The following is a 25,419-nucleotide window of genomic DNA, read 5'->3' as shown; positions in this document are numbered from 1 at the left end:
ACAAGTGACAATTTGAGGGAAAAAAAGAAACAGTTGTAATCATGAAGTACAAATAGGGCATCAGGTCCTGACACATGGAGAAATAGGGGCAGAGAGAAGGAAGTCCACCAGCCTGTCACATTGAATTACCGTATATACTCGAGTGTAAGCTGAGTTTTTCAGTTCTTTTTAGGCTGAAAAAGTCCCCTTGGCTTATAGTTGAATTAAAGTTAATCATTATTTTACTTTGTTATTGTCACAAAAGCACAGTATGTCACACCAAACGAGATCTCTATGCTGGATTTCTTATCACAAAATCACAAGTCGAACACTTCCCAAGCGTCTAGGACTGTGTGATGTATTTTCGAATGATGTGCGCAGATCCAAGTCAGGTAGCCTTTTGCAGTTGACAGATCGTGATTTTGTGATGTTTATTGTTTCCAAATGCCGGCTGAGATCTTTTGGCATGGCACCCAGTGTGCCGACAACCACTGGGACCACCTGGACTGGTTGATGCCAGAGCCTTTGCAGTTCGATTTTGAGGTCTTGATAGCGGCTGAGTTTTTCCTGTTGTTTGTCCTCAATGCGACTGTCACCTGGAATGGCAACATCAATAATCCAGACTTTTTCCTTTTCCACAATCGTGATGTCTGGCGTGTTGTGTTCCAAAACTTTGTCAGTCTGGAATCAAAAGTTGCACAGTATTTTTGCATGTTCATTTTCCACGACCTTTGCGGGTTTATGATCCCACCAATTCTTTGCTACTGGTAGGTGGTCCTTGTGACATAAATTCCAGTGAATCATCTGGGCCACAGAGTTGTGCCTTTGTTTGTAGTCCATCTGTGCGATTTTCCTGCAACAGCTGAGGAGATGGTCCATGGTTTCATCAGCTTCCTTGCACAGTCTGCATTTTGGGTCATCAGCTGATTTTTCGATCCTGGCCTTAATTGCATTGGTTCTGATGGCTTCCTCCTGGGCTGCAAGAATCAGGCCTTCTGTCTCCTTTTGGGTTCCATTCGTGAACCATAACCTGGTCTTCTTGTCAACTTTTCCTTTAATTTTGTCAAGGAACTGCCCATGCAAGGCTTTATTGTGCCAGCTGTCAGCTCTGGCCTGGAGTGCAGTTTTCTTGTACTGACTCTTTGTCTGCTGTGCTTTGAGAAGTTTCCGATTATTGACTTCAGTTAAAGCAGGTTTTTGGCTTTCCTTGACATAGTCTGCCAGGGCATGTTTTCCTTCTTTAACTGCTTGTTTGACTTGTAAAAGTCCTCTGTCACCAGACTTTCTAGGCGGATAGAATGCAATGAATTATGAATGGTCATGGGTTTTCTATTATTATTACATTTATTATTTTACTCTTATTATTGCTATTATTATTACATTTCTAATATTTTACCCTATTATTATTATTACATTTATCATTTTACTATTTATTATTGGAAGGATACATAAGCACATTTACATTGAAGAAGGGGTTAGAATAGCATTTCAGTGGGAAAAATTGAAATATAAGAGCATTTTGAGTTAATAACTCAGTCCAGTAACAAACTCAAGTCAAGGTATCATTGTACTAATGTCAACTACTTGCAGAAGTGTCAACTTTTGCCTCCTTTATTGAGCTTAATGGTGGACCAGTGATGTTAACTTCCCTTTTCCCTTCCCTTCGTTTTCTTTTCTTTTCCTTCCTGTACACAGATCCCAGCATGCTTAGCAATGTTCTGGACGGCCACACGGATGCTGTTTGGGGCCTGGCCTTCAGTCCCTCGAAGAACCGCCTGGCCTCCTGCTCTGCCGACGGAACGGTCAGGATATGGGACCCCAGCAGCAGCGATGCCCCCTGCCTCAGCACTTACAACACGGAGAGTGGTGAGTAGCACCTTCCAACGAGGCTGCCGGGGTTTGAATGTTCAGTGCATAAAAAAATTACGTTCTCAGTCTCCTGACTTGGGGCTGAAAACTGTTTTAACTTTTTTATTGTCAGAACTTCTAAATGTTCCCTAAATGCAAAATATCCCATCTGATATAAACAAAGCAGGATTAGGGTGGGTTATTCTTTGTGTGGGGACCACCAATGAATTCCAAAGAATCTGCATTTTAGGGCAAGGCAATAGCAAGCCACTCTGAGTATTCCTTGTGGAAGAGAAACCCTTCTGATTTAGGGGGTTGTCTTAATAATAATGCCATATATACTTGAGTATAAACCAAGTTTTTTGGCCCTTTTTAAGACTGAAAAAGCCCCCCTTGGTTTATACTCGAGTCAAGCTTATTTATTCTTTTACTCTAAGTGTTTTTGTTATTATTATTATTACATTTACATTATTTTACTCTTATTATTATTATTACATTTATTAATTTACTTTATTATAATTATTACATTTATTTATTTACTTTATTATTATTGTTATTACATTTATTTTTAGTCTATTGTTGTTATTACATTTATTATTTTAGTCTATTATTGTTGTTATGACATTTATTTTTTTTCTCTATTTATTATTATTAATTACATTCCCATTTTTTTACTCTATTTATTGTTATTACATTCTCATTCTTTTACTCTATTATTATTACATTTGTTATTTTACTCTATTATTACTACATTTATTAATTTACTTTATTAATATTGTTATTGCAATTATTATTTTAGTCTATTAGTGTTACATTACATTTCCATTATTTTACTCTATTATTTTATTACATTTATTATTTTACTCTATTTATTGTTATTACATTCTCATTCTTTTACTCTATTATTATTATTACATTTATTATTTTACTCTATTATTACTGTTATTATTACATTTCCATTATTTTACTCTATTATTTTATTACATTTATTATTTTACTCTATTTATTGTTATTACATTCTCATTCTTTTACTCTATTATTATTATTACATTTATTATTTTACTCTATTATTACTGTTATTATTACATTTCCATTATTTTACTCTATTATTTTATTACATTTATTATTTTACTCTATTTATTGTTATTACATTCTCATTCTTTTACTCTATTATTATTATTACATTTATTATTTTACTCTATTATTACTGTTATTATTACATTTCCATTATTTTACTCTATTATTTTATTACATTTATTATTTTACTCTTTTTAATTCTATTATTACTGTTATTATTACATTTCTATTATTTTACTCTATTATTATTTTTATTACATTTATTATTTTACTCTTTTTTACTTTATTATTACTGTTATTATTACATTTCCATTATTTTACTCTATTATTATTTTATTACATTTATTATTTTACTCTTTTTTACTCTAGTATTACTGTTATTATTACATTTCTATTATTTTACTCTATTATTGTTTTTATTACATTTATTTTTTTCTCTTTTTTACTCTTATTATTACTGTTATTACATTTCTATTATTTTACTCTATTATTATTTTATTACATTTATTATTTTACTCTTTTTTACTCTAGTATTACTGTTATTATTACATTTCCATTATTTTACTCTATTATTATTTTAATTACATTTATTATTTTACTCTATAATTACTGTTATTATTACATTTCTATTATTTTACTCGATTGTTACTACATTTATTATTTTACTCTTTTTTACTCTATTATTACTGTTATTACATTTCCATTATTTTACTCTATTATTATTTTAATTACATTTATTATTTTACTCTTTTTACTCTATAATTACTGTTATTATTACATTTCTATTATTTTACTCTATTATTATTTTATTACCTTTATTATTTTACTCTTCTTTTACTCTATTATTACTGTTATTATTACATTTCTATTATTTTACTCGATTGTTACTACATTTATTATTTTACTCCTTATTTTTGGAAGGATACATAGGCACATTTACATTGAAGAAGGTTAGAATAATGATTTAATCAGAGTTGGACAGTTAGTTTTATGTAAATATTTAAAAATATTTAACCTACGGATACCTCAATTAATGTCATTTTATTGATATCTGTTTTTATTTTGAAATTTACCAGTAGCTGCTGCTTTTCCCACCCTCGACTTACACTTGAGTATGTTTTCCCAGTTTATTTGTGGTAAAATTAAATGCCTCCACTTATATTCGGGTCGGCTTATACTCGAGTAAATACAGTAATTATTATTAGTATTATTATTATTTGTATCCCGCTTTATCTCTCTAAAAAATAGACTCTGGGTTACTTGAGAAATTGTTTAACTATGACTTCTGAACAACAAAAACCTTCCTTAAAAACAACTCAAAACAATTGATTGAACAATCAATTCAGAGCTGGTTTTAAGGGCCAAAGGCCATGCAAAGCAGAATAGTCCTGTCTATCTGTTGCGAGCCGAATTGCGAAGGAACTTACTTCCTGTACAAACCACACATGCCAGGCAGGTTCATTTGAGAGAGAGGCAATCTTTCCAGTAATCTAGCCCCAAGCTATTTAGGATTGTGTAGGTCATAGCAATAGTCTCATCCAGAGGCAATTAAGGGAGGGTCCATTGTGGCCAAGCCTGCATTCATTGCTGGCACATCAGCCGAACCTGGGCCAAAGCCAGCACTACTTCCTGGCCTTCCGGGAACAGGGTCCAAGACCTGACCGTTGGGTAACCTTCTCCAATCTCTGTGTGTGTCGTTCGTTATTTGCATGAAGCTCTTCTTCCTCTCAAGCTCAGCTTCCCCGTTCCAGAAACGGGAATCACGGTGACAGTAGCAAATCAATAAAGGTTGCGTGACAGTTGTTGCCAGAAGGAAGTAGGTGTAGAAAGCAACCTTTGAACTGTGCCAAATCTGAACAGTAGGGGGAGTCCTTGTGTTGTTGTCTCAAAACTCCTTTTCGCTGTTAGAAGTTGTAGGAGTTGAAGTCCAAAACACCTGGAGGGACAAAATTTTCCCATGCATGATCTATTATTATTAACTAGCCGTCCTCTGCCATGCATTGCTGTGGCCCAGTCTGTGTATATGTGTTTTGTGTGTATATAAATGTGTGTTCCTGTATATACAGTACCGTATATACTCGAATATAAGCCGACCCAAATATAAGCCGAGGCATCTAATTTTACCACAAAAAACTGGGAAAACATATTGACTCGAGTATAAGCCAAGGGTGGGAAATGCAGCCACTACAGGTAAATTTCAAAATAAAAATATTTATTTATCGTGTCGTCAGCAACCATTGTATTACAATTCTAACCGAGCAAAACAAACACACAGATTAAAAAGAAAAAGGAAGAAGAAGAAAAACCACACAGATTCTGCAAATTTGGTATTTGGTTAAATGTCTTTTGACCAGTATCTGGCCACTTGGCGTGCCTCTGGTGTTGCCGCAAGAAGGTCCTCCCTTGTGCATGTGGCAGGGCTCAGGCTGCATTGCAGCAGGTGGTCAGTGGTTTGCTCTTCTCCGCACTCGCATGCCGAGGATTCCACCCTGTAGCCCCATTTCTTAAGATTGGCTCTGAATCTCGTGGTGCCAGAGCGCAGTCTGTTCAGCGCCTTCCAAGTCGCCCAGTCTTCTGAGTGCCCAGGGGGGAGTCTCTCATCTGGTATCACCCATGAATTGAGGTGCTGGGTTTGGGCCTGCCACTTTTTGGACTCTCGCTTGCTGGGGTGTTCCAGCGAGTGTCTCTGTAGATCTAAGAAAACTATGTCTTGATTTAAGTTGTTGACGTGCTGGCTGATACCCAAACAGGGGATGAGCTGGAGATGTCTCTGCCTTGCTCCTTTCACTATTGGCTGCTACTTCCCGGCGGATGTCAGGTGGTGCAATACCGGCTAAGCAGTGTAATTTCTCCAGTGGTGTGGGGCGCAGACACCCAGTGATAATACGGCATGTCTCATTAAGAGCCACATCCACTGTTTTAGTGTGGTGAGATGTGTTCCACACTGGGCATGCACACTCAGCAGCAGAGTAGCATAGCGCAAGGGCAGATGTCTTCACTGTATCTGGTTGTGATCCCCAGGTTGTGCCAGTCAGCTTTCGTATGATGTTGTTTCTAGCGCCCACTTTTTGTTTGATGTTCAGGCAGTGCTTCTTGTAGGTCAGAGCACGGTCCAAAGTGACTCCCAGGTATTTGGGTGTGTTGCAATGCTCCAGTGGGATCCCTTCCCAGGTAATCCTCGGAGCTCGGGATGCTTGTCTGTTCTTAAGGTGAAAGGCGCATGTCTGTGTTTTAGAAGCAACCAGAGACGAAAATAAAAATAGATAGCAATAAAATTACATAAACTGAGGCATCAGGAAGTGAAATGTTTTTTTAATATTTACATAAAACTGTAATTTGAGATAAAACTGCCCAACTCTGATTAAATCATTACATATCTTCAAAGTAAATGTATTTACGTATCCGTCCAACAATAATAAAGAGAGTAAAATAATAAATATAACAATAAAGTAAAGTAATGGAAATGCAATAATAACAGTAATAATAGAGGAGAATAATAAATGTAATAATAGAGTAAAATAATAAATGCAATAATAATAAAGTAAAATAATAAATGTAATAATAATCATAAATAGTATAAAATAATAGATGTAATAATAATAATAGGGTAAAATACTGTAAATGTAATAATAATAAAGAGAGTAACATAATACATGAAATAAAAATAATACTAATAACAGAGTAAAATAATAAATAACCTTGACTCGAGTATAAGCCGAGGGGAGCTTTTTCAGCCTAAAAAAGGGGCTGAGAAACTAGGCTTATACTCGAGTATATACAGTATGGGGTTTTGCGCATGTGTTGTAATGTGTTTTTTGGTTTTTGAAGCCCCTTCTGCTGTATTTTTAAGTGTTTTTATGAGTGATGGTCACCCGTTGGCCTGATAGGTGTATTGTGTCCAAATTTGGTGACAATTCATCCGGTGGTTTTTGAGTTATGTTAATCCCACAAACTAACATTACATTTTTATTTATATAGATTATTATAATTTATTTACGACACTTATATGCCACCCTCCTCACCCCGAAGCGGACTCAGAGCGGCTTACAAGATATACATACAATATATTATATTATTTTTAAAAATATTTTTATTAAAGTTTTGTCATATTGAGTATAAAGCATTAAGATAAAGAAAGAGAAAGGAAAAAATAGATTATAGATTGAAAGTGGGAAAACATTTATTTGTATAGAAAGTAGGAAAGCAGAAAAAGGTAAAAAAAGATAATAAAAATAATTAAAAATTGGTATATAAAAAAGTGTTTGTTGACTTCCTTCTTACTTCCGATAGTCCTTAAAAAATTATTTGGAATTATGTTTTGTTTAATCCACTTCCCCACCGTCTACTTCTTCTCTAAGGATTGAATAACTTCAACATATGAGGTTTTAAATAGCCTTTTACCAGGTTCTAATTAGTATGTTTTTTTTAGGTAGCCCTTGATTAGGTGTAATATTATATTATTAGCATAGTACAATATCAGTATTATATATTACTATATTGTACTATACCATTATATTGTAATGTTATGAGTAATATTACATGTAATATAAAATATATAATTATAATATTATATTATTAGTAGTATTATGATAGATTAATACCTCCTTCCTCTTCCTCCTTTAGAGAATGGCATCCCTACGTCCGTCACATTCTCCAGTACTGATCCGGCACACGCTGTGGCTGCTTTCCAGACAGGCTTTGCGGTCCTTTATGACGTGGAGACCTCCGTCCCGGTACTGACACTGGAATCCAGACCGGCCAATGGTGAGTCCAAGCAGGGATCAAGGGAGCCGTGGGGCCAATATCTGCATTTCTAGGACCGGTTTAGTACAAGGAGAAGCAGGTAAACCTGTACAACGGCCAAAAAAATCCTGGAAACATATTCAAAACAGGAATGAACTTCAAGCCAGAACTTATATAGAGTTGCTGTGAGTTTTCCAGTCTGTATGGTTATGTTCCAGAAGCATTCTCTCCTGACGTTTCACCTGCATCTGTGGCAGGCATCCCAGAGATTGTGAGACTGTTGGAAACTAGGCAAGTGGGATTTATATACCTGTGGAATAATGTCCAGGTTGGGAGAAAGAACTCTTGTCTGGGTTGTTGTAGGTTTTTTGGGCTATATGGCCATGTTCTAGAAGCATTCTCTCCTGACGTTTTGCCTGCATCTGTGGCAGGCATCCCAGAGATTGTGAGACTGTTAGAAATTAGGCAAGTAGGGTTTATATACCTGTGGAATAATGTCCAGGGTGGGAGAAAGAACTGTTGTCTGGGTTGTTGTAGGTTTTTCGAGCTATATGGCCATGTTCTAGAAGCATTCTCTCCTGACGTTTCGCCTGCATCAGTCACAGGCGTCCCAGAGATTGTGAGACTGTTGGAAACTAGACAAGTGGGGTTTATATACCTGTAGAATAATGTCCAGTTTGGGAGAAAGAACTCTTGTCTGGGTTGTTGTATGTTTTTCGGACTATATGGCCATGTTCTAGAAGCATTCTCTCCTGACGTTTTGCCTGCACCTGTGGCAGGCATCCCAGAGATTGTGAGACTGTTGGAAACTAGGCAAGTGGGGTTTATATACCTGTGGAATATTGTTCAGGGTGGGAGACATGCAACTGTGAGTAGATCAATAGGTACTGACATGGAGATGCTCACGATAATGTTTTTAAGGCTTTGTACGTTTTTTTTTTATATTCTTACATTGCACGCTAATGTTTTTAACGGTGTTTTATGATTGTTTTATTTGTTATAATTGTTGAGGCATCAAATTGTTGCCAATTGTGAACTGCTACGAGTTACCTCTGGGCTGAGAGGGGCGGTATATAAATGTGGTAAATAAATAAATAAACAAATAAATACTGCTTCTGCGGGAAGGTAACGGCGCTACATGCAGTCATGCTGGCCACATGACCTTGGCATTTATATATTAATATATTTCTATATTAAGCTCTTTGGCTTAGAAATGGTGATGAGCACCACACCCCAGACTGGACTTAATGTCAATGGGAAACCTTTACCTTTTTACTACTATTACATCCCATGCTCAGCCACTCCCAAGGGTGGTGTCTTTTCTTTATGAGATGCAGCTGCTAAAAGAAGAGAGGTAGTGTAAACAGGTGGTGTACCTCTACATCTGCACTATAGAGATTCAGTAGTTTAATCCCACTTTAAATTCCATAGCTCCCTCCTGCAGAAGCCTAGCACTTGCAGAGTTCCACTCTTTGTGAACTGCAGCATTAGAGCCATCACACAGAGGGTTCTAAGCTTCCCAGCAAACTACACATCCCAGGATTTCACAAGGCAGAGCCATGTTTGTTTGTTTGTTTGTTTGTTTATTTGTGACATTTATATGCCGCCCTTCTCACCTTGAAGGGGACTCAGTGTGGCTTACAAGATATATATTACATACAGTATATTATATTATTAGCATAGTACAATATCAGCATTAAACATTGCTGTATTGCACCATACCACTATATTGTAATACATATTATTAGTAATATTACATGTAATATAAATATATAATTATAATATCATATATTATTATATTGCATTGCATTATAATATTATAATATTATTGCATTACATCAGTGGTTCTTAACCTGGGGGTCGGGACCCCCGGGGGGGTCACGAGGGGGTGTCAGAGGGGTCGGCAAAGACTATTAGAAAACACAGTATTTTCTGTAGGTCATAGGGGTTCTATGAGGTCCAATTCTATTGTTGGTGGGGGTTCAGAATGCTCTTCGATTATAGGGGAACTATAAATCCCAGCAAATACAACTCACAAATGTCAAGGTCTATTTCCCACAAACTCCACCAGTGTTCACATTTGGGCATACTGAGTATTCGTGCCAAATTTGGTCCAGATTCATCATTGTTTGAGTCCACAGTGCTCTCTGAATGTAGGTGAACTACAACTCCCAAACCCAAGGTCAATGCCCACCACACCCAGTAGTTTCTGTTGATCATGTGAGTTCTGTGTGCCAAGTTTGGTTCAATTCCATTGTTGGTGAAGTTCAGAGTGCTCTTTGATTGTACGCGAAGTAAAAATCCCAGCAACGACTACTCCCAAATGACAAAATCAATCTCCCCCGACCCCACCAGTATTCCAATTTGGGCGTATTGGACATTTGTGCCAAATTTGGTCTAGTGAATGAATATACATCCTGTATATCAGATATTTACATTATGATTCATAACAGTAGCAAAATTACATTTATGAAGTAGCAACAAAAATACTTTTATGGTTGGGGGTCACCACAACATGAGGAACTGTATTAAGGGGTCACAACATTAGGAAGGTTGAGAAACACTGCATTACATTATTATATTACATTATATTATATTATATTATATTATATTATATTATATTATATTATATCATATCGTTCTGATGAGGTTGCCTCCTGGAAGGTGTGTGAGATGTTTTCGGCCCCATCTGGGCCAATTTCGGAGAGGGGAGGCCCTCTTTTGAAACAAGAAGCAAACAGGATGTGACTTCTTCTCACATCCTGTTGTTTGAAAAAGTCCTCTTTTGGGCCTAAAACGGCACGGGGAGGGCTTAAAATAAATGACGAAAATGCCCCTTGTTCCCTAGAGAGTATTTAGGGGCAATTTTTGTTTTACACGGCACTCCAGGGCCACTTTGGGTGGGCTAATGTGTCTCCTTAAGTCTGTCACATTGCCCTCCTTGCCTTAAAACAATACTTCTGCAGCAGAGAGATGCTCCCTTTATGTTTAGTTGGTGCAAGTGGTTTTAGCTGTAAGCAGAGTTTCAGGAGAGTCATTGCCGCTTAGTTTGACATTGACATGTGCTTAGTTAATCAGGAATATCCCTTTATAACTATTCCAAAAAATATTTTGTGCCCTGAATGACAAAAGTTAGCTTTTGGATATAGAATCCTAGAGTTGGAAGAGATATAGAATCCTAGAGTTGGAAGAGACCTCATGGGCCATCCAGTCCAACCCCATTCTGCTAAGAAGCAGGAAAAATTGCATTTAAAGCATCCCCAACAGATAGCCATCCGGCCTCTGTTTAAAAGCCTCCATAGAAGGAGCCTCCACCACACAGCTCTCACAGTCGGGAAGTTCTTCCTCATGTTCAGGTGGAATCTCCTTTCCTGTAGCTGAGAGTTCTACTGCTGAACATCTCGCACAGTCAGGAAGTTCTTCCTCATGTTCAGGTAGAATCTCCTTTCCCGTAGCTGAGAGTTCCACTGCTGAACATCTCACACAGTCAGGAAGTTCTTCCTCATTTTCAGGTAGAATCTCCTTTCCTGTAGCTGAGAGTTCCACTGCTGAACAGCTCTCACAGTCAGGAAGTTCTTCCTCATGTTCAGATGGAATCTCCTTCCCTGTAAGCTGAGAGCTCCACTGTTGAACATCTCACACAGTCAGAAAGTTCTTCCTCATGTTCAGGTAGAATCTCCTTTCCTGTAGCTGAGAGTTCCACTGCTGAACATCTTGCACAGTCAGGAAGTTCTTCCTCATGTTCAGATGGAATCTCCTTTCCTGTAGCTGAGAGTTCCACTGCTGAACAGCTCCCACAGTCAGGAAGTTCTTCCTCATGTTCAGGTGGAATCTCCTTTCCTGTAGCTGAGATTTCCACTGCTGAACAACTCCCACAGTCAGGAAGTTCTTCCTCGTGTTCAGGTGGCATCTCCTTTCCTATAGCTGAGAGTTCCACTGCTGAACAGTTCCCACAGTCAGGAAGTTCTTCCTAATATTCAGGTGGAATCTCCTTTCCTGTAGCTGAGAGTTCCACTGCTGAACATCTTGCACAGTCAGGAAGTTCTTCCTCATGTTCAGATGGAATCTCCTTTCCTGTAGCTGAGAGTTCCACTGCTGAACAGCTCCCACAGTCAGGAAGTTCTTCCTCATGTTCAGATGGAATCTCCTTTCCTGTAGCTGAGATTTCCACTGCTGAACAACTCCCACAGTCAGGAAGTTCTTCCTCGTGTTCAGGTGGCATCTCCTTTCCTATAGCTGAGAGTTCCACTGCTGAACAGTTCCCACAGTCAGGAAGTTCTTCCTAATATTCAGGTGGAATCTCCTTTCCTGTGGCTGAGAGTTTCACTGCTGAACAGCTCTCACAGTCAGGAAATTCTTCCTAATGTTCAGGTGGTATCTCCTTTCCTGTAGCTGAGGGTTCCACTGCTGAACAGCTCCCACAGTCAAAAGGTTCTTCCTCATGTTCAGGTGGAATTCCCTTTCCTGTAGTTTGAAGCAATTGCTCCATTGTGTCTTAGTCTCCATGGAAGCAGAAAACAAGCTTGCTCACTTCTCCCTGTGACTTCCCCTTACATATTTATACATGGCTATCATATCTCCTCAGCTTTCTCTTCTGCAGGCTAAACATCCCCAGCTCTTTAATCCGCTCCTCATAGGGCTTGTTCTCCAGACCCTTGATCATTTTAGTCACCCTCCTCTGGACACACTCCAGCTTGTCAATATCGCTGCCAGAATCCTCAACCAGTGCCATTATGGACCGTATTGCTTGAGTGGAGCCCCCGGTGATGCAATGGGTTAAACCCTTGTGCCGGGCAGGACCAATGACCTGAAGGTCGGCGGTTTGAATCCAGGGTGCGGGGTGAGCTCCCATCTGTCAGCTCCAGCTTCTCACGCAGGGACATGAGAAAAGGATGGTAAAACATCCGGGCAATGTCCCCTGGGCAACGTCCTTGCAGACGGCCAATCCTCTCACACCAGAAGCGACTTTCAGTTTCTCAAGTCGCTCCTGACACAAAAAAAAATATTGCTTGAGCATTGTAAAGTGTGTTGTTGTAGGTTTTTTCGGGCTGTACGGCCATGGTCTAGAGGCATTCTCTCCTGACGTTTCGCCTGCATCTATGGCAAGCATCGTCAGAGGTATTGAGGTCTGTTGGAAGTAGGCAGAAAGGTTTATATATCTGTGGAATGACCAGGGTGAGACAAGGGACTCTTGTCCGCTGGAGCTAGGTGTGAATGTTTCAACTGACCACCTTGATTAGCATTTGATTGCCTAGCAGTGCCTGGCGCAATCTTTTGTTAAGAGGGGATTAGATGTCCTTGTTTGTTTCCTGTCTGTTGTTGTGCTGTTCTAATTCGACAATACATTGTAAAGTGTCTTTTCCAAAGTCTGGGTGTAGAATTCCTTGTTTTTCCTTGTATTTCCAAATACAAATCGAAGTATAGATTTGTGGTACAGCATCTCTGATGGGTTGCCTTGCTCTTTCATCAAAGAAAGACTCAAACGAGGCTCAAATTCTTCCTTTTTTTTCCTCCGGCAGGAGCCAGTCAGATCAACCAAGTGGTGAGCCACCCAAACCAGCCAATCACCATCACGGCGCACGACGACCGGGGGATCCGCTTCCTCGACAATCGGACAGGTGAGAGAGAGCTTGAGAGGGGTTCATGCAGGCTTGTCGCTTCTACCTCCTTTTGAGATATTTAAAACACCATTCTTTGGCTCCTTGAGAAGATTCCTATCTCAACGGTGCCATTTCCCTTAAATGCTGACGTCTTGTAATAGCTCTGAAATGTTTGGAAATAATCCCTTCCTCTTTCTGCAGGGAAAGCTGTGCATTCCATGGTGGCTCACCTGGATGCCGTCACCTGTCTTGCGGCGGATCCCAACGGCGTTTTCCTTATGTCAGGAAGTAAGTCATAGAATAATAGTTGGGAGAGACCACATGGGCCATCTAGTTCAACCCCCTGTAATGCAGGAACAGCACAATCAAAGCATCCCCAACAGATGGCCCTCCAGTCTCTGTTTAGAAGCCCCGAGGAAGGATCAAGTCCTGTCTCTTCTTGGCTTTATCCAGAGAGATTTCCCTGGCATTGTTCTCTCTCTTGGCCCTTTTGAACATACAGTTGGACCCTTTGTGACAAGGAATGAATGAGCAACTTTGTATGTCATATGCTGCAGCAAATATGGGCAAACGTTAATAATGTAATAATTGTATATTATAATTATAATATATTATAATATTATAATATAATATATTATTACCAATGCTATTGCAATATAGTGATATAGTACAATATAGTAATATACAATACTAATATTGTACTATGCTAGTAATATAATATATTGCATGTACATATAATACTGATCATAATATTGTAATACAATATAATACAATAGAATAATTGTATATATTACATGTAATATTACTAATAATATTGCAGTATAGTGGTATAGTACAATATAGTAATATACAATACTAATATTGTGCAATACAATAAAATACAATTCTAATCAGTATTATATATTGTATGTACATATAATACTGATTAGAATATTGTAATACAATATAATACTAATAATACAATATAATTGCATAGTATATATTACATATAATATTACTAATAATATTGCAGTAGAGTAGTATAGTACAATGTAGTAATATATAATACTAATATTGTGCTATGCTACTAAAATACTACTAATAATACAATATAATATAATAATGAGATATATATTGCATGTAATATTACTAATAATATTGCAGTATAGTGGTATAGTGCAGTATAGTAATAGATAATCATATTGTGCTATGCTAATAATACAATATATTGTATGTACATGTAGTATTGATTATAATATTATAATGCAATAGAATATTATACTACTAATAATACAATATAATATAATAATGAGATATATATTACATGTAATATTACTAATAATATTGCAGTATAGTGCAATATAGTAATAGATAATCATATTGTGCTATGCTAATAATACAATATATTGTCTGTACATGCAATATTGGTTATAATATTATAATGCAATACAATATAATACTACTAATAATACAATATAATAATATAATAATGATATTATATATATTACATGTAATATTACTAATAATATTGAAGTATAGTGGTATAGTACAATATAGTAATGTATCATAGTAATATTGTGCTATGCTAATAATATATGGCATGTACCTGTAATATGGGGGTGTGTGATTTTGATTGTGATTTATAGTTCACCAAAATCAAAGAGCATTCTGAACTCCACCAATGATGGAATTGAACCAATCTTGGCACACAGAATTCCCATCACCAATAGTAAATACTGGAAGGATTTGGTGGGCATTGACCCTGAGTTTTGGAGTTGTAGTTCACCTACATCCAGAGAGCACTGCGGACTCAAACAATGATAGATCTGGACCAAACTTGGCACGAATTCCCAGTATGCCCAAATGAGAACAATGGTGGAGTTTGAGGGAAACATACCTTGACATTTGGGAGTTGTAGTTGCTGGGATTTATAGTTCACCTACCATCAAAGAGCATTTTGAACCCTACCAATGATTGAATTGGGCCAAACTTCCCACACAGAACCCCCATGACCAACAGAAAATACTGTTTTCTGGTGGTCTTTGGCGACCCCTCTGATACCCCCTCGTGATCCCTCCAGGGGTCCCGATCCCCAGTTTGAGAAACACAGTAGTAGAGAGTCCTGACGTAACTGGATTCTGTGTATCTTTAAACCAACTTTGATACAATTCCAACATGACTTTATATATCTCTGTATTATGTGGTTCTTTGGTCTAACTTAAATACAATTCCGACATGACGTGTTGTTTTACTCTATATATAGCTCCGACGTGACATGAATACAATCCTGACGTGACGTGAATTTCCTATGCTTCCTTCCAGTGCTAAACACTAACTGGAGAATCTTAAATTGACCAAATAACTGCCATTCCAAAGCCAGCAGGAGCCGAGGCCGAGCTCCACCCAACTCCCAGATCCTTAAAGGGCCAGGGCAGTAGGTTAGAGCTTTCTGGTGGCACTACATTTATTTATTTATTTATTTATTTATTTATTTACCTACCTTACTTATATACCGCTGTTCTCAGCCCGAAGGTGACTCACAGCGGTTCACAACAAATACGAACAGCAAAAATTCAGTGCTACAGTATAAAAACAGTTAACAACCTAACACATTACACAGTTAATAAACAGTTACTACAATACCCATTCACTGTCGTCTCATCATCAAAAACATGTTCCAGATTCGTCATCCATTGTTCCATTCCAGTGTTCGTTAACCAATCATTGCACTAATTATTCGAACGCCTGCTCAAACAGCCAGGTCTTCACTTTTTTGCGGAATACCATTAGAGATGGTGCTAGTCTAATGTCCGTAGGAAGGGCGTTCCACAGCCGAGGAGCCACCACTGAGAAGGCCCTATCTCTCATCCCCGCCAGCCGTGCTTGAGAAGCAGGCGGGATCGAGAGCAGGGCCTCCCTGAAAGATCTCAAAGTCCTGGTGGGTTCATAGGCAGAGATGCGGTCAGATAGGTAGCTTGGGCCGGAACCGTTTAGGGCTTTAAAGGCCAACGCCAGCACTTTGAATTCAGCCCGGTAGCAGATCGGTAGCCAGTGGAGTTGGCGCAACAGGGGGGTTGTATGCTCCCTGCACTCCGCTCCTGTTAAAATCATGGCTGCTGAGCGTTGGACTAGTTGGAGCTTCCGAGCTGTCTTCAAAGGCAACCCCACGTAGAGAGCGTTGCAGTAGTCTAAATGGGATGTAACCAGAGCGTGGACTACCGTGGCCAAGTCAGACTTCCCAAGGTACGGGCGCAGCTGTGCAAATGCTCCCCTGGTCACCGCCAAAACCTGGGGTTCCAGGCTCAGTGATGAGTCCAGGGTCACACCCAAGCTGCGAACCTGCGTCTTCAGGGGGAGTGCGACCCCATCCAACACATTGCCCTTTGGTTCCTCTCTTCCAGGCCACGACTGCTCCCTCCGGCTGTGGAACCTGGACAACAAGACCTGCACGCAGGAGATCACCGCCCACCGGAAGAAGCACGAGGAGGCCATCCACGACGTGGCCTTTCACCCCAGCAAGGCCCTGATCGCCAGCGCCGGGGCCGACGCCCTCGCCAAGGTCTTCGTATGAGGGAAGGGCGGGGCCTGCAGGTAAGCCACGCCTAGGGGGTGGGGCAGGGAGCCACCCAGCGAGGTCCCTCCTCTTCACCATGGGGTCTCTCTTGTGTCTCCCGCCAGGTGTGTCCCCAGGACCTCCTCCTTTGTTCTGTCCCTCCCTCCCTTCCTCCCTTCCGTCTTTCTCTGGCCCAGCCAGTGGTGCTAACAACCCTCCTCCTGGCCACGGGGCGCCTCTTGCCATCTCGACCCCTGCTCAGGACTGACCCCTGCTGGACAGTGGCGGCCGAGTCTCCGCGACCGGGGGAAAGGAGGGGGGAAAAGCAGCCGCCCGCTTCCCTGATGACATTGGGGCTCACCTTCACCAGCACTGAAATATTTTCCACTCATTTCAAGGTCGCCTGGTTTTTATTATTTCCCAGCTCAGGGAGCGGAAGAAAAATTTCTTTTCTTTTTTTGTCCTCTGGATTGTTTGGAGGGATGTCGATGGAAGAGGAGGGAGCGGAGACTCTGTGACATGGCAAAGGGCTTCGGGCAGCTCCCCCAAACTTTTCCATTTTGACATCCCCAAACCTTGGAGGTTTTTTGTTACGAGCACCCCAAAGTGAACATTAAAGAGAGCCATACGTACGGACTCTTTCCCGTCTCTCGATCCCGGTGGTGTTCCTTTCGCGAAGCCAAAATGAGGGACAGCGAATGCAATTGGAGCGACGGCTCCCCATCCCGTTGGGGGGCTCTTGCGCTCATCCGTTGTGGCTGAAGAAAGTCCAGCGTCGTTTTGACTCCTTGTGATGGAGGAGAGACTCAATCTTAGCGCCGCTCAGTGTCCCCTTGCTCCCCTTCTTTGTGCTCCCCGGAGTTTCTCGTTCCTTTTTCCCCCTCCCCTTGACTCCCAAGGCATGTCCGCACCGAACATTCCCCTTCTGCAGCAAAGGAGGAAAGAGTTTGGAGGGTGTTTGGGATGTTGTTACCTCCCCTTCGACTCCTTTGCTTCCAGATATGTTACCTTGGCCTCTGCCCCACGTCTGTCCTTATTTTGGAAACAAAACAAAGGAAGGGGCTGCAACAATAGGTCAGTGAACAGGTGAGCCATTGAGGAGCGACAGGTGAGACCATAACTCCCTATTCAACGTGTCTAGGAATCATAAAGTTGGGATTTTTGGGGGGAAATAGCATTAAGCCAAGTGGAGCTGATTCTTCCCGAATTAGGAAGAGTTTGGAGCCATAACATCCTGCATTCCCACACCTTCCGTTCACAGTTTGGTCTCTTCAATTGGGATTTGCAGATCTTGCTTCTGGTCACACCTTGAGGTTAGGAATGCACAAATTAGGAAGAGTTTGGAGCCATAACATCCTGCATCCCCTCACCTTCCGTTCACAGTTTGTCTCTTCGATTGGGATTTGCAGATCTTGCTTCTCATCACACCTTGAAGGTTAGGAACGCACCAGTTCCGCAATCCACTGATGGAATATAGGTCAAACTCTTTGGAGAAGGTGGACTGGTTTTCTCTTCCGAGTCCAGCAAAACCCCATCTCAGCAATAAATAAATGTCGTCTTTTCTCCTGGAGCCAAGGACAGAGAACCAGCTGAAAAGCAAACAGAGCTGGCCATGAATTCTGGGTTTGGGGCAGTTTTGGGGCACCGCATTAAACGATGTTGTTCTCACAGGAATTTCTCTAAAAAGGTTCAAGCCTGAAGCAATGGCTTCATGCGTCAAAGTGTGCGGCCCTCAAGAGCCAGGGGTCTGGAGCTTGCTGCTCCTTTCCCCCCTCAGATATGTGGATATTTTTTGGGTGGGCGGGTTGATTATGTATGTTTTCTAATATTATTTTTTTCCTTTCTTATCTGTGGTGTAACTTAACCCTGCAGTTGGCAATCCTTACCAAAAAAAAAAAAAACACTAAAATTTTGAGAAGATAATGAAAAGAAGTGTTGGATTGGCCGGGCAGGGTTGAACTTCAGCTTATCCTCCTGTGCAGATTGGATGGTTAAGGGAACGGTCACTTACGTATGTGGGATGAAGTTGGGCTTTTCTCGGCAGCGACGGCAACTTTTTGGGACTAGCTGGAGCGCCGTTGAAGCCTTTGAAATGGAGGGCGGCGTTTCCAAGTCAAAACGGTTTGGGGAAGGGTCTCGTTTTGCCTCTCACCTTCAGGATGGCAGAGCTTCCTTCTCCATCACTTTTTGCGCTGAATCCGCCCATCTGAAATTCGGGCTGGAAGACCCCCTTGCGTTGGGCTTTTCTCGGCAGCGACGGCATCTTTTTGGGACTAGCCGGTGTGACGTTGAAGCCTTTGAAACAGAGGGCAGCATTTCCAGGTCAAAACGGTTTGGGGAAGGGTCTCGTTTTGCCTCCCACCTTCAAGATGGCAGAGCTTCCTTCTCCATCACTTTTGCTCTGAATCCACCCCTCTGAAATTTGAGCTGGAAGATCCCCTTGCGTTGGGCTTTTCTCGGCAGTGACGGCATCTTTTTGGGACTAGCCGGAGCGCCATTGAAGCCTTTGAAACGGAGGGCGGCGTTTCCACGTCAAAACGGTTTGGGGAAGGGTCTCGTTTTGCCTCCCACCTTCAAGATGGCAGAGCTTCCTTCTCCATCACTTTTGCGCTGAATCCACCCCTCTGAAATTCGGCCTGGAAGATCCCCTTGCGTTGGGCTTTACTCGGCAGCGACGGCATCTTTTTGGGACTAGCCGGAGCGTCGTCAAAGCCTTTGAAACGGAGGGCGGCGTTTTCAAGTCAAAACGGTTTGGGGAAGGGTCTCGTTTTGCCTCCCATCTTCAAAATGGCAGAGCTTCCTTCTCCATCACTTTTGCTCTGAATCCACCCCTCTGAAATTCGGGCTGGAAGACCCCCTTGCATTGGGCTTTTCTCGGCAGCGACGGCAACTTTTTGGGACTAGCCGGAGCGCCGTTGAAGCCTTTGAAACAGAGGGCGGCGTTTCCAAGTCAAAACGGTTTGGGGAAGGGTCTCGTTTTGCCTCCCATCTTCAAAATGGCTGAGCTTCCTTCTCCATCACTTTTTGCGCTGAATCCACCCATCTGAAATTGGGGTTGGAAGACCCCCTTGCGCTTCCTTTCCTTCTCACCTTCAGAACATCCTTCTTAGCCGCGAAAGGGTTTTTGTTCGTTGCCGTTCGAGGATAAATCTGGACGAGGATTCGATTTCCGAAGGTGGTCTAACAGTGGGACGTTTCCTTCAATCGTCTTTTATATCCTCCCCTTGTTGTCATCGCTCCCAGATTTTTCAGAAAGCCAAGCTTCTCTTTCCTTTTCCCGTTGTATATTCTGTGTATAGTACAATTTGAAAATAAACCGAAAACTCAAGAAAAGCACCCAAAAAAGGGCTGGCGTTGAAATAACCGCGATCGCGTTATCACTGTGTGATAGTTTCTACGAGCCATGGCCTTTTTTCAAAACCCAAGTACTCTAAAGTGGAGCTCAAATAGGGACGTAAATGGAGAGGGAGCTTGTGAAAACTCGGATCGGACGCTCATCGCCTTCCCCTTCGATCTGCCGCTGACCACTAGCCACTTTCCAAAACCTTTCGGTCCGATTCCCCTCCCTTCCTTTGCACCAGCCGGACCCTTTCTCCCTTTCCGATCCCGATACATATTTCTGTGCTGTATTTATCCAGACTGAGAGCACTCCTGCCTTTTTTTTAAAAAAAAGAGAGAGAAAAGAAACGCCCGGTTAGCTTTTTATTGTCTATTTATTTGAACGCTGTCTTCTCTTTTTTATTTTCGTCCTCTTTAATCACAAGACTGAAGTTGTATGTGGGACAAAACCTGCCTCAGTAATAATATTAATTAATTAATTAATAATAATAATAAAAAAAGAATCCTTTGGAATAAGAGTGGAGTTTGCTTTTTGTTTTTCCTAATAGTGCTCTGTGAAGTCATGCTGACCACATGACCTTGGAGGTGTCTGTGGACAATACTGGCCCTTTGGCTTAGAAATGGAGATGACCACTGACCCCCAAAGTCAGACACGATTGGACTTAATGTCAGGGGAAAACCTTGACCTTGACCTTGTGACTTTTAAGCCAGTGTTTCTCAACCTTAATGCCGTGATCTCTTAATACAGTTCCTCATGTTGTGGTGACCCCCAACCATAACATTATTTTTCTTGCTACTTTATAGCTGTAATTTTGCTACTGTTCTGAATTTTAATGTACCCATATTTATTTATTTATTTATTTATTATTTAAACTTATATGCCGCCACTCCCCTGGGGCTCGGAACGGCTTACAAGAATAGCTAAAATCTAACAAAATTTAAAAGCAATTTAAAACAATTTAAAAACAACAATATCAAACATTAAAAGCCTGTCGAAACAGGTATGTCTTACATGCCCTGCGGAAAGCTGGTAAGTGGCAGAGTATTCCAGAGTGATGGTGCCACTGCTGTGAAGGCTCTGCGTCTGGTTGCTGTTAGACACAAGGTCTTGACACTGGGGACTTCCAATAGATCTTGGTCCTCAGAACGGAGGGATCTCTGGGGTTGGTAGGGGGTGAGGTGGTCCCTCAGATACATGCAAGGCCTTAAAGGTGAGGACTTTGAAAGTGATCCGGTGCTCAATTGGTATTATATTCCGGCATATAAGACGTCTTGGTGTATAAGATGACCCCCAACTTTTCCAGTTAAAATATAGAGTTTGGGATATACTCACAGTATACTCACTACTCCTCTTCCAATGCACACCAAATAAAAATGTTAAAAGCATCAGATTTCATTTCAATATGTTGATTTTCCTATTACTGTACCTCCTTCTCTGCCTCTCAGATCTCGCACATGCACTGCTTCACTGCAGTCTTCAGGAGCGAGATCTGCAAGACAGAGGAGGAGGTGCAGTAATAGGATACAAGGGCGGGCCAGACAGGTAAAAGAGGTGTGCTTTTCTCTTTTTTCCATACACCGGGTGCCCCTGGATGCCTGCACCTTGCTCCACCCTTCACTTACACCTTCCTAGTGAGATGCCCCTTCACCTCACCATCAGGACCGCATTAAGTCCACGAATCCCGATGAATGGATTTTCTTCTACCGTTCTTGTATAGTGTCACTCTTAATGCAGTTGCTGCATACAGCAGGGATGTGCTCACTGCCATTTTTGAGCTCTCCCCACAATATGCAGCAACTACAGATTCTCCAATCTGGATTAGAAGTGTCGGCACCCGCTCTATAAGATGACTCCCGGCATATAAGACTACTCCCATGCATAAGGCTACTACAGCGTATAAGGCTACTCCAGTGTATAAGACTAATCCTGCGTATAAGACAACCCCTGACTTTTGAGAAGACTTTCTTGGGTTAAAAAGTAGTCTTATACGCCAGAATATACTGTAAATATCTGATATGCAGGATGTATTTTCATTCACTGGACCACATTTGGCACAAATACTCAATACGCCCAAATTTGAATACTGGTGGGATTGGGGGGGATTGATTTTGTCATTTGGAAGTTGTAGTTGCTGGGATTTATAGTTGCCTACAATCAAAGAGCATTCTGAACTCCACCAACGATGGAATTGAACGAAACTTGGCACAAAGAACGCCCATGACCAACAGAATATACTGGAAGGGTTTGGTGAGCATTGACCTTGAGTTTGGGAGTTGTAGTTCACCTCGATCCAGACAGCACAGTGGACTCAAACAATGAAGGATTTGGAACAAACTTGGCACCAATATTCCATATGCCCAACTAGGAACACAGATGGAGCTTGAGGGAAATAGACCTTGACATTTGGGAGTTGTAGTTGCTGAGATTTATACTTCGTCTACAGTCAAAAAGAATTCTGAACTTCATTAATGATGGAATTGAAACGAACTTGGCACACAGAAAGCCCATGACCAACAGAAAATACTAGGAGTTGTAGTTCGCCTACATCCAGAGACTACCATGGACTCAAACAGTGATGGATCTGAACCAAACTTGGCATGAATATTCCATATCCCCAAATATGAACACAGATGGAGTTTGGGGGAAATAGACCTTTGAGATTTGTGAGTTGTAGTTGCTGGGATTGATAGTTCACTTACAATCAAAGAGCAATCAGAACCCCACAAACGATAGAATTGGAGCAAAATTCCCACACAGAACCCCCATGACCAACAGAAAATACTTAAGGCCATCCAGTCCAACTCCCTTCATCAGGGCAAGAAAACATAATCAAAGCCCTCCTGACAAAGAGCCATCCAGCCATAGATATAGATAGATATGATTCACACGCTGGTATAGGTCCATAGATTTGGAAGGGACCTCCAAAGAAGGACAATGATATGTTGCATGTTCCAGAGAAGGCAAACCAGACAATCTCCACATCAACACTGACAAAGAAACAACCAGAAATACTGTTTACCCACAAGGATAGAGAAATTACATAGATTAGAAACCAACACTTTCTCATTACTTTATTTTCCAGATCACCAGACTGGGCCACAGCAACGACTGGCAGGGGATGGCTAGTATAGAATAAAATCCTAAAGTTGGAAGAGACCCCAAAAGGTCATCCAGTCCAACCCCCTTTAGTCAGGGAAGAAGAGGGCACCAAACCCCATGTTTCAACAGGACATTCTTCCTAATGTTTAGATGGAATTGCTTTTCCTGCAGTTTGAATCCATTGCTCCATTTCCTAGTCTCCAGAGCTGCAGAAAGGAAGCCAAGAATCCTTGGCACCCACATTGTAACTTGAGTCTGTCCGAGGGTTTTCTCTTTGGCAAAGCCAGCTATTTCTTTGCCTTTTGTTCTGCGTGCCAAGCCCCTCGGGGGAAACTGCATACTGAAGGCCGCAGTTCCTCTTGCGTGAAGATCTCCATCCAGAAGAATGCAGAGAAGGCGGCTGCCAAGACTCGCACCTGCCGCCTTGGCCTCGGACAAAGCCTCCCTTGTGAACGAAGCCCAGCAAGCGCCTTGGCCTTTGGAAGATACGCCACTCGGATCTAGGATACCCTGGAAAGCATCCACATCATTCCCTTCCATCATACCAGTTCCATTTTTGTGAAACCCAGTAACAAATTTCAGCATCTTTAATTAACAGAGGAAACAAACAAGTAACTACCATTCATGTAGTTGGCATTTTAACTGACTCAAAGTTCCTGGAAGTTATAGTTTGGCAAGAGACAGTGTCAAACTACAGGATTCTGCAGGATTGGCACCTTAAATGGCATCTAACTGCCCTAAGATAACTACTGTATCTATATACTGTTATGCTAATATAAAATATAATCTATTATTATTTATTATTATTTATTTACAGCATTTATATACCGCTTTTCTCACCCCTAGGGGAACTCAAAGTGGTTTTATAATATTTATAATATTATAATGTAATACGGTATATTGAGACCTTGAGACAAGGTGTCTCAAGCCCCCTTCCCTCTCTCCTGAGGAATCTGTACAAGGACCAAGGAGCAACAGTCAGAACTGACCACGGAACAACAGACTGGTTCAAGTTTGGGAAAGGCGTCCGGCAAGGCTGCATCCTCTCACCCAACTTTTTTAACGTGAATGCAGAACACATCATGCGAGGATGTGCGGGGCTTGACGAATGCAAGGCTGGGGTGAAAATTGCTGGAAGAAACATTAACAACCTCAGATATGCAGATGACACCACTCTGATGGCTGAAAGCGAGGAGGAGCTGAGGAGCCTTCTAATCAAGGTGAAAGAAGAAAGCGCAAAAGCCGGGTTGCAGCTAAACATCAAAAAAACCAAGATTATGGCAACAAGAATGATTGACAACTGGGAAATAGAGGGAGAAACCGTGGAGGCCGTGACAGACTTTGTATTTCTAGGCGCAAAGATTACTGCAGATGCAGACTGTGGCCAGGAAATCAGAAGACGCTTCCTTCTTGGGAGGAGAGCAATGTCCAGTCTCGATAAAAGAGTCAAGAGCAGAGACATCAGACTGGCAACAAAGATCCATTGCCTAGTCAAAGCCATGGTCTTCCCTGTAGTAACCTACGGATGTGAGAGCTGGACCTTAGGGAAGGCTGAGCGAAGGAAGAGAGATGCTTTTGAGCTGTGGTGTTGGAGGAAAGTTCTGAGAGTGCCTTGGACTGCGAGAAGATCCAACCAGTCCATCCTCCAGGAAAGAAAGCCTGGCTGCTCACTGGAGGGAAGGAGACTAGAGGCAAAGTTGAAGTCCTTTGGCCACATCATGAGGAGACAGCAAAGTCTGGAGAAGACAATTATGCTGGGGAAAGTGGAAGGCAAAAGGAAGAGGGGCCGACCAAGGGCAAGATGGATGGACCTTGAAGGAGCTGGGGGTGGTGACGGCCGTCAGGGAGCTCTGGCGTGGGCTGGTCCATGAGATCACGAAGAGTCAGAGATGACTGAACGAATGAACAACAAATACGGTATAATAATAATATGATATTATAATTATATATTTTATATTACATGTAATATTAGTAATAATATTACAATATAATTGTATAGTACATTATAGTGATGCATAGCACTGATATTGTACTATGCTAATGATATAATGTATTGTATGTGTATATCTATCTATCTACCTATCTATACACACACATACTAGTCATCCCCTGACATGTATTGCTGTGGCCCAGTCTGTGAATATGTGTTTTGTGTGTGCACATATGCATATATGTGTGTGTATATATGTTTTGTGTATATA

General features: G+C 41.2%; 1 protein-coding gene across 2 annotated transcripts in view; it reads left to right on the top strand.

Annotated features, from left to right (window-relative positions):
* LOC132781779 (striatin-4-like) overlaps positions 1–20,634 on the top strand; it is a 53,087-nt gene extending 32,453 nt beyond the window's left edge. The window contains exons 13-19 of one of the 2 annotated variants that reach the window (XR_010908748.1): positions 1,675–1,845; positions 7,528–7,668; positions 13,167–13,265; positions 13,449–13,535; positions 16,628–16,817; positions 16,905–18,092; positions 18,215–20,634. Coding sequence is in view for 1 of the 2 variants with exons in the window: in XM_067461036.1 (XP_067317137.1) it covers positions 1,675–1,845; positions 7,528–7,668; positions 13,167–13,265; positions 13,449–13,535; positions 16,628–16,797 (668 nt within the window). In the remaining variant the exon portion in view is untranslated. Of the gene's footprint in view, positions 1–1,674; positions 1,846–7,527; positions 7,669–13,166; positions 13,266–13,448; positions 13,536–16,627; positions 16,818–16,904 lie in introns of both variants that reach the window. The other variant, XM_067461036.1, reaches the window with a different exon arrangement.
* Positions 20,635–25,419: the final 4,785 nt, after the last annotated feature.

This window comes from Anolis sagrei, chromosome X (assembly GCF_037176765.1).
Source record: "Anolis sagrei isolate rAnoSag1 chromosome X, rAnoSag1.mat, whole genome shotgun sequence".
Lineage (NCBI taxonomy): Eukaryota > Metazoa > Chordata > Lepidosauria > Squamata > Dactyloidae > Anolis > Anolis sagrei.
The sequence above is the reverse complement of the archived record's forward strand: the minus strand, read 5'-3'. Positions and strand labels throughout refer to the sequence as shown.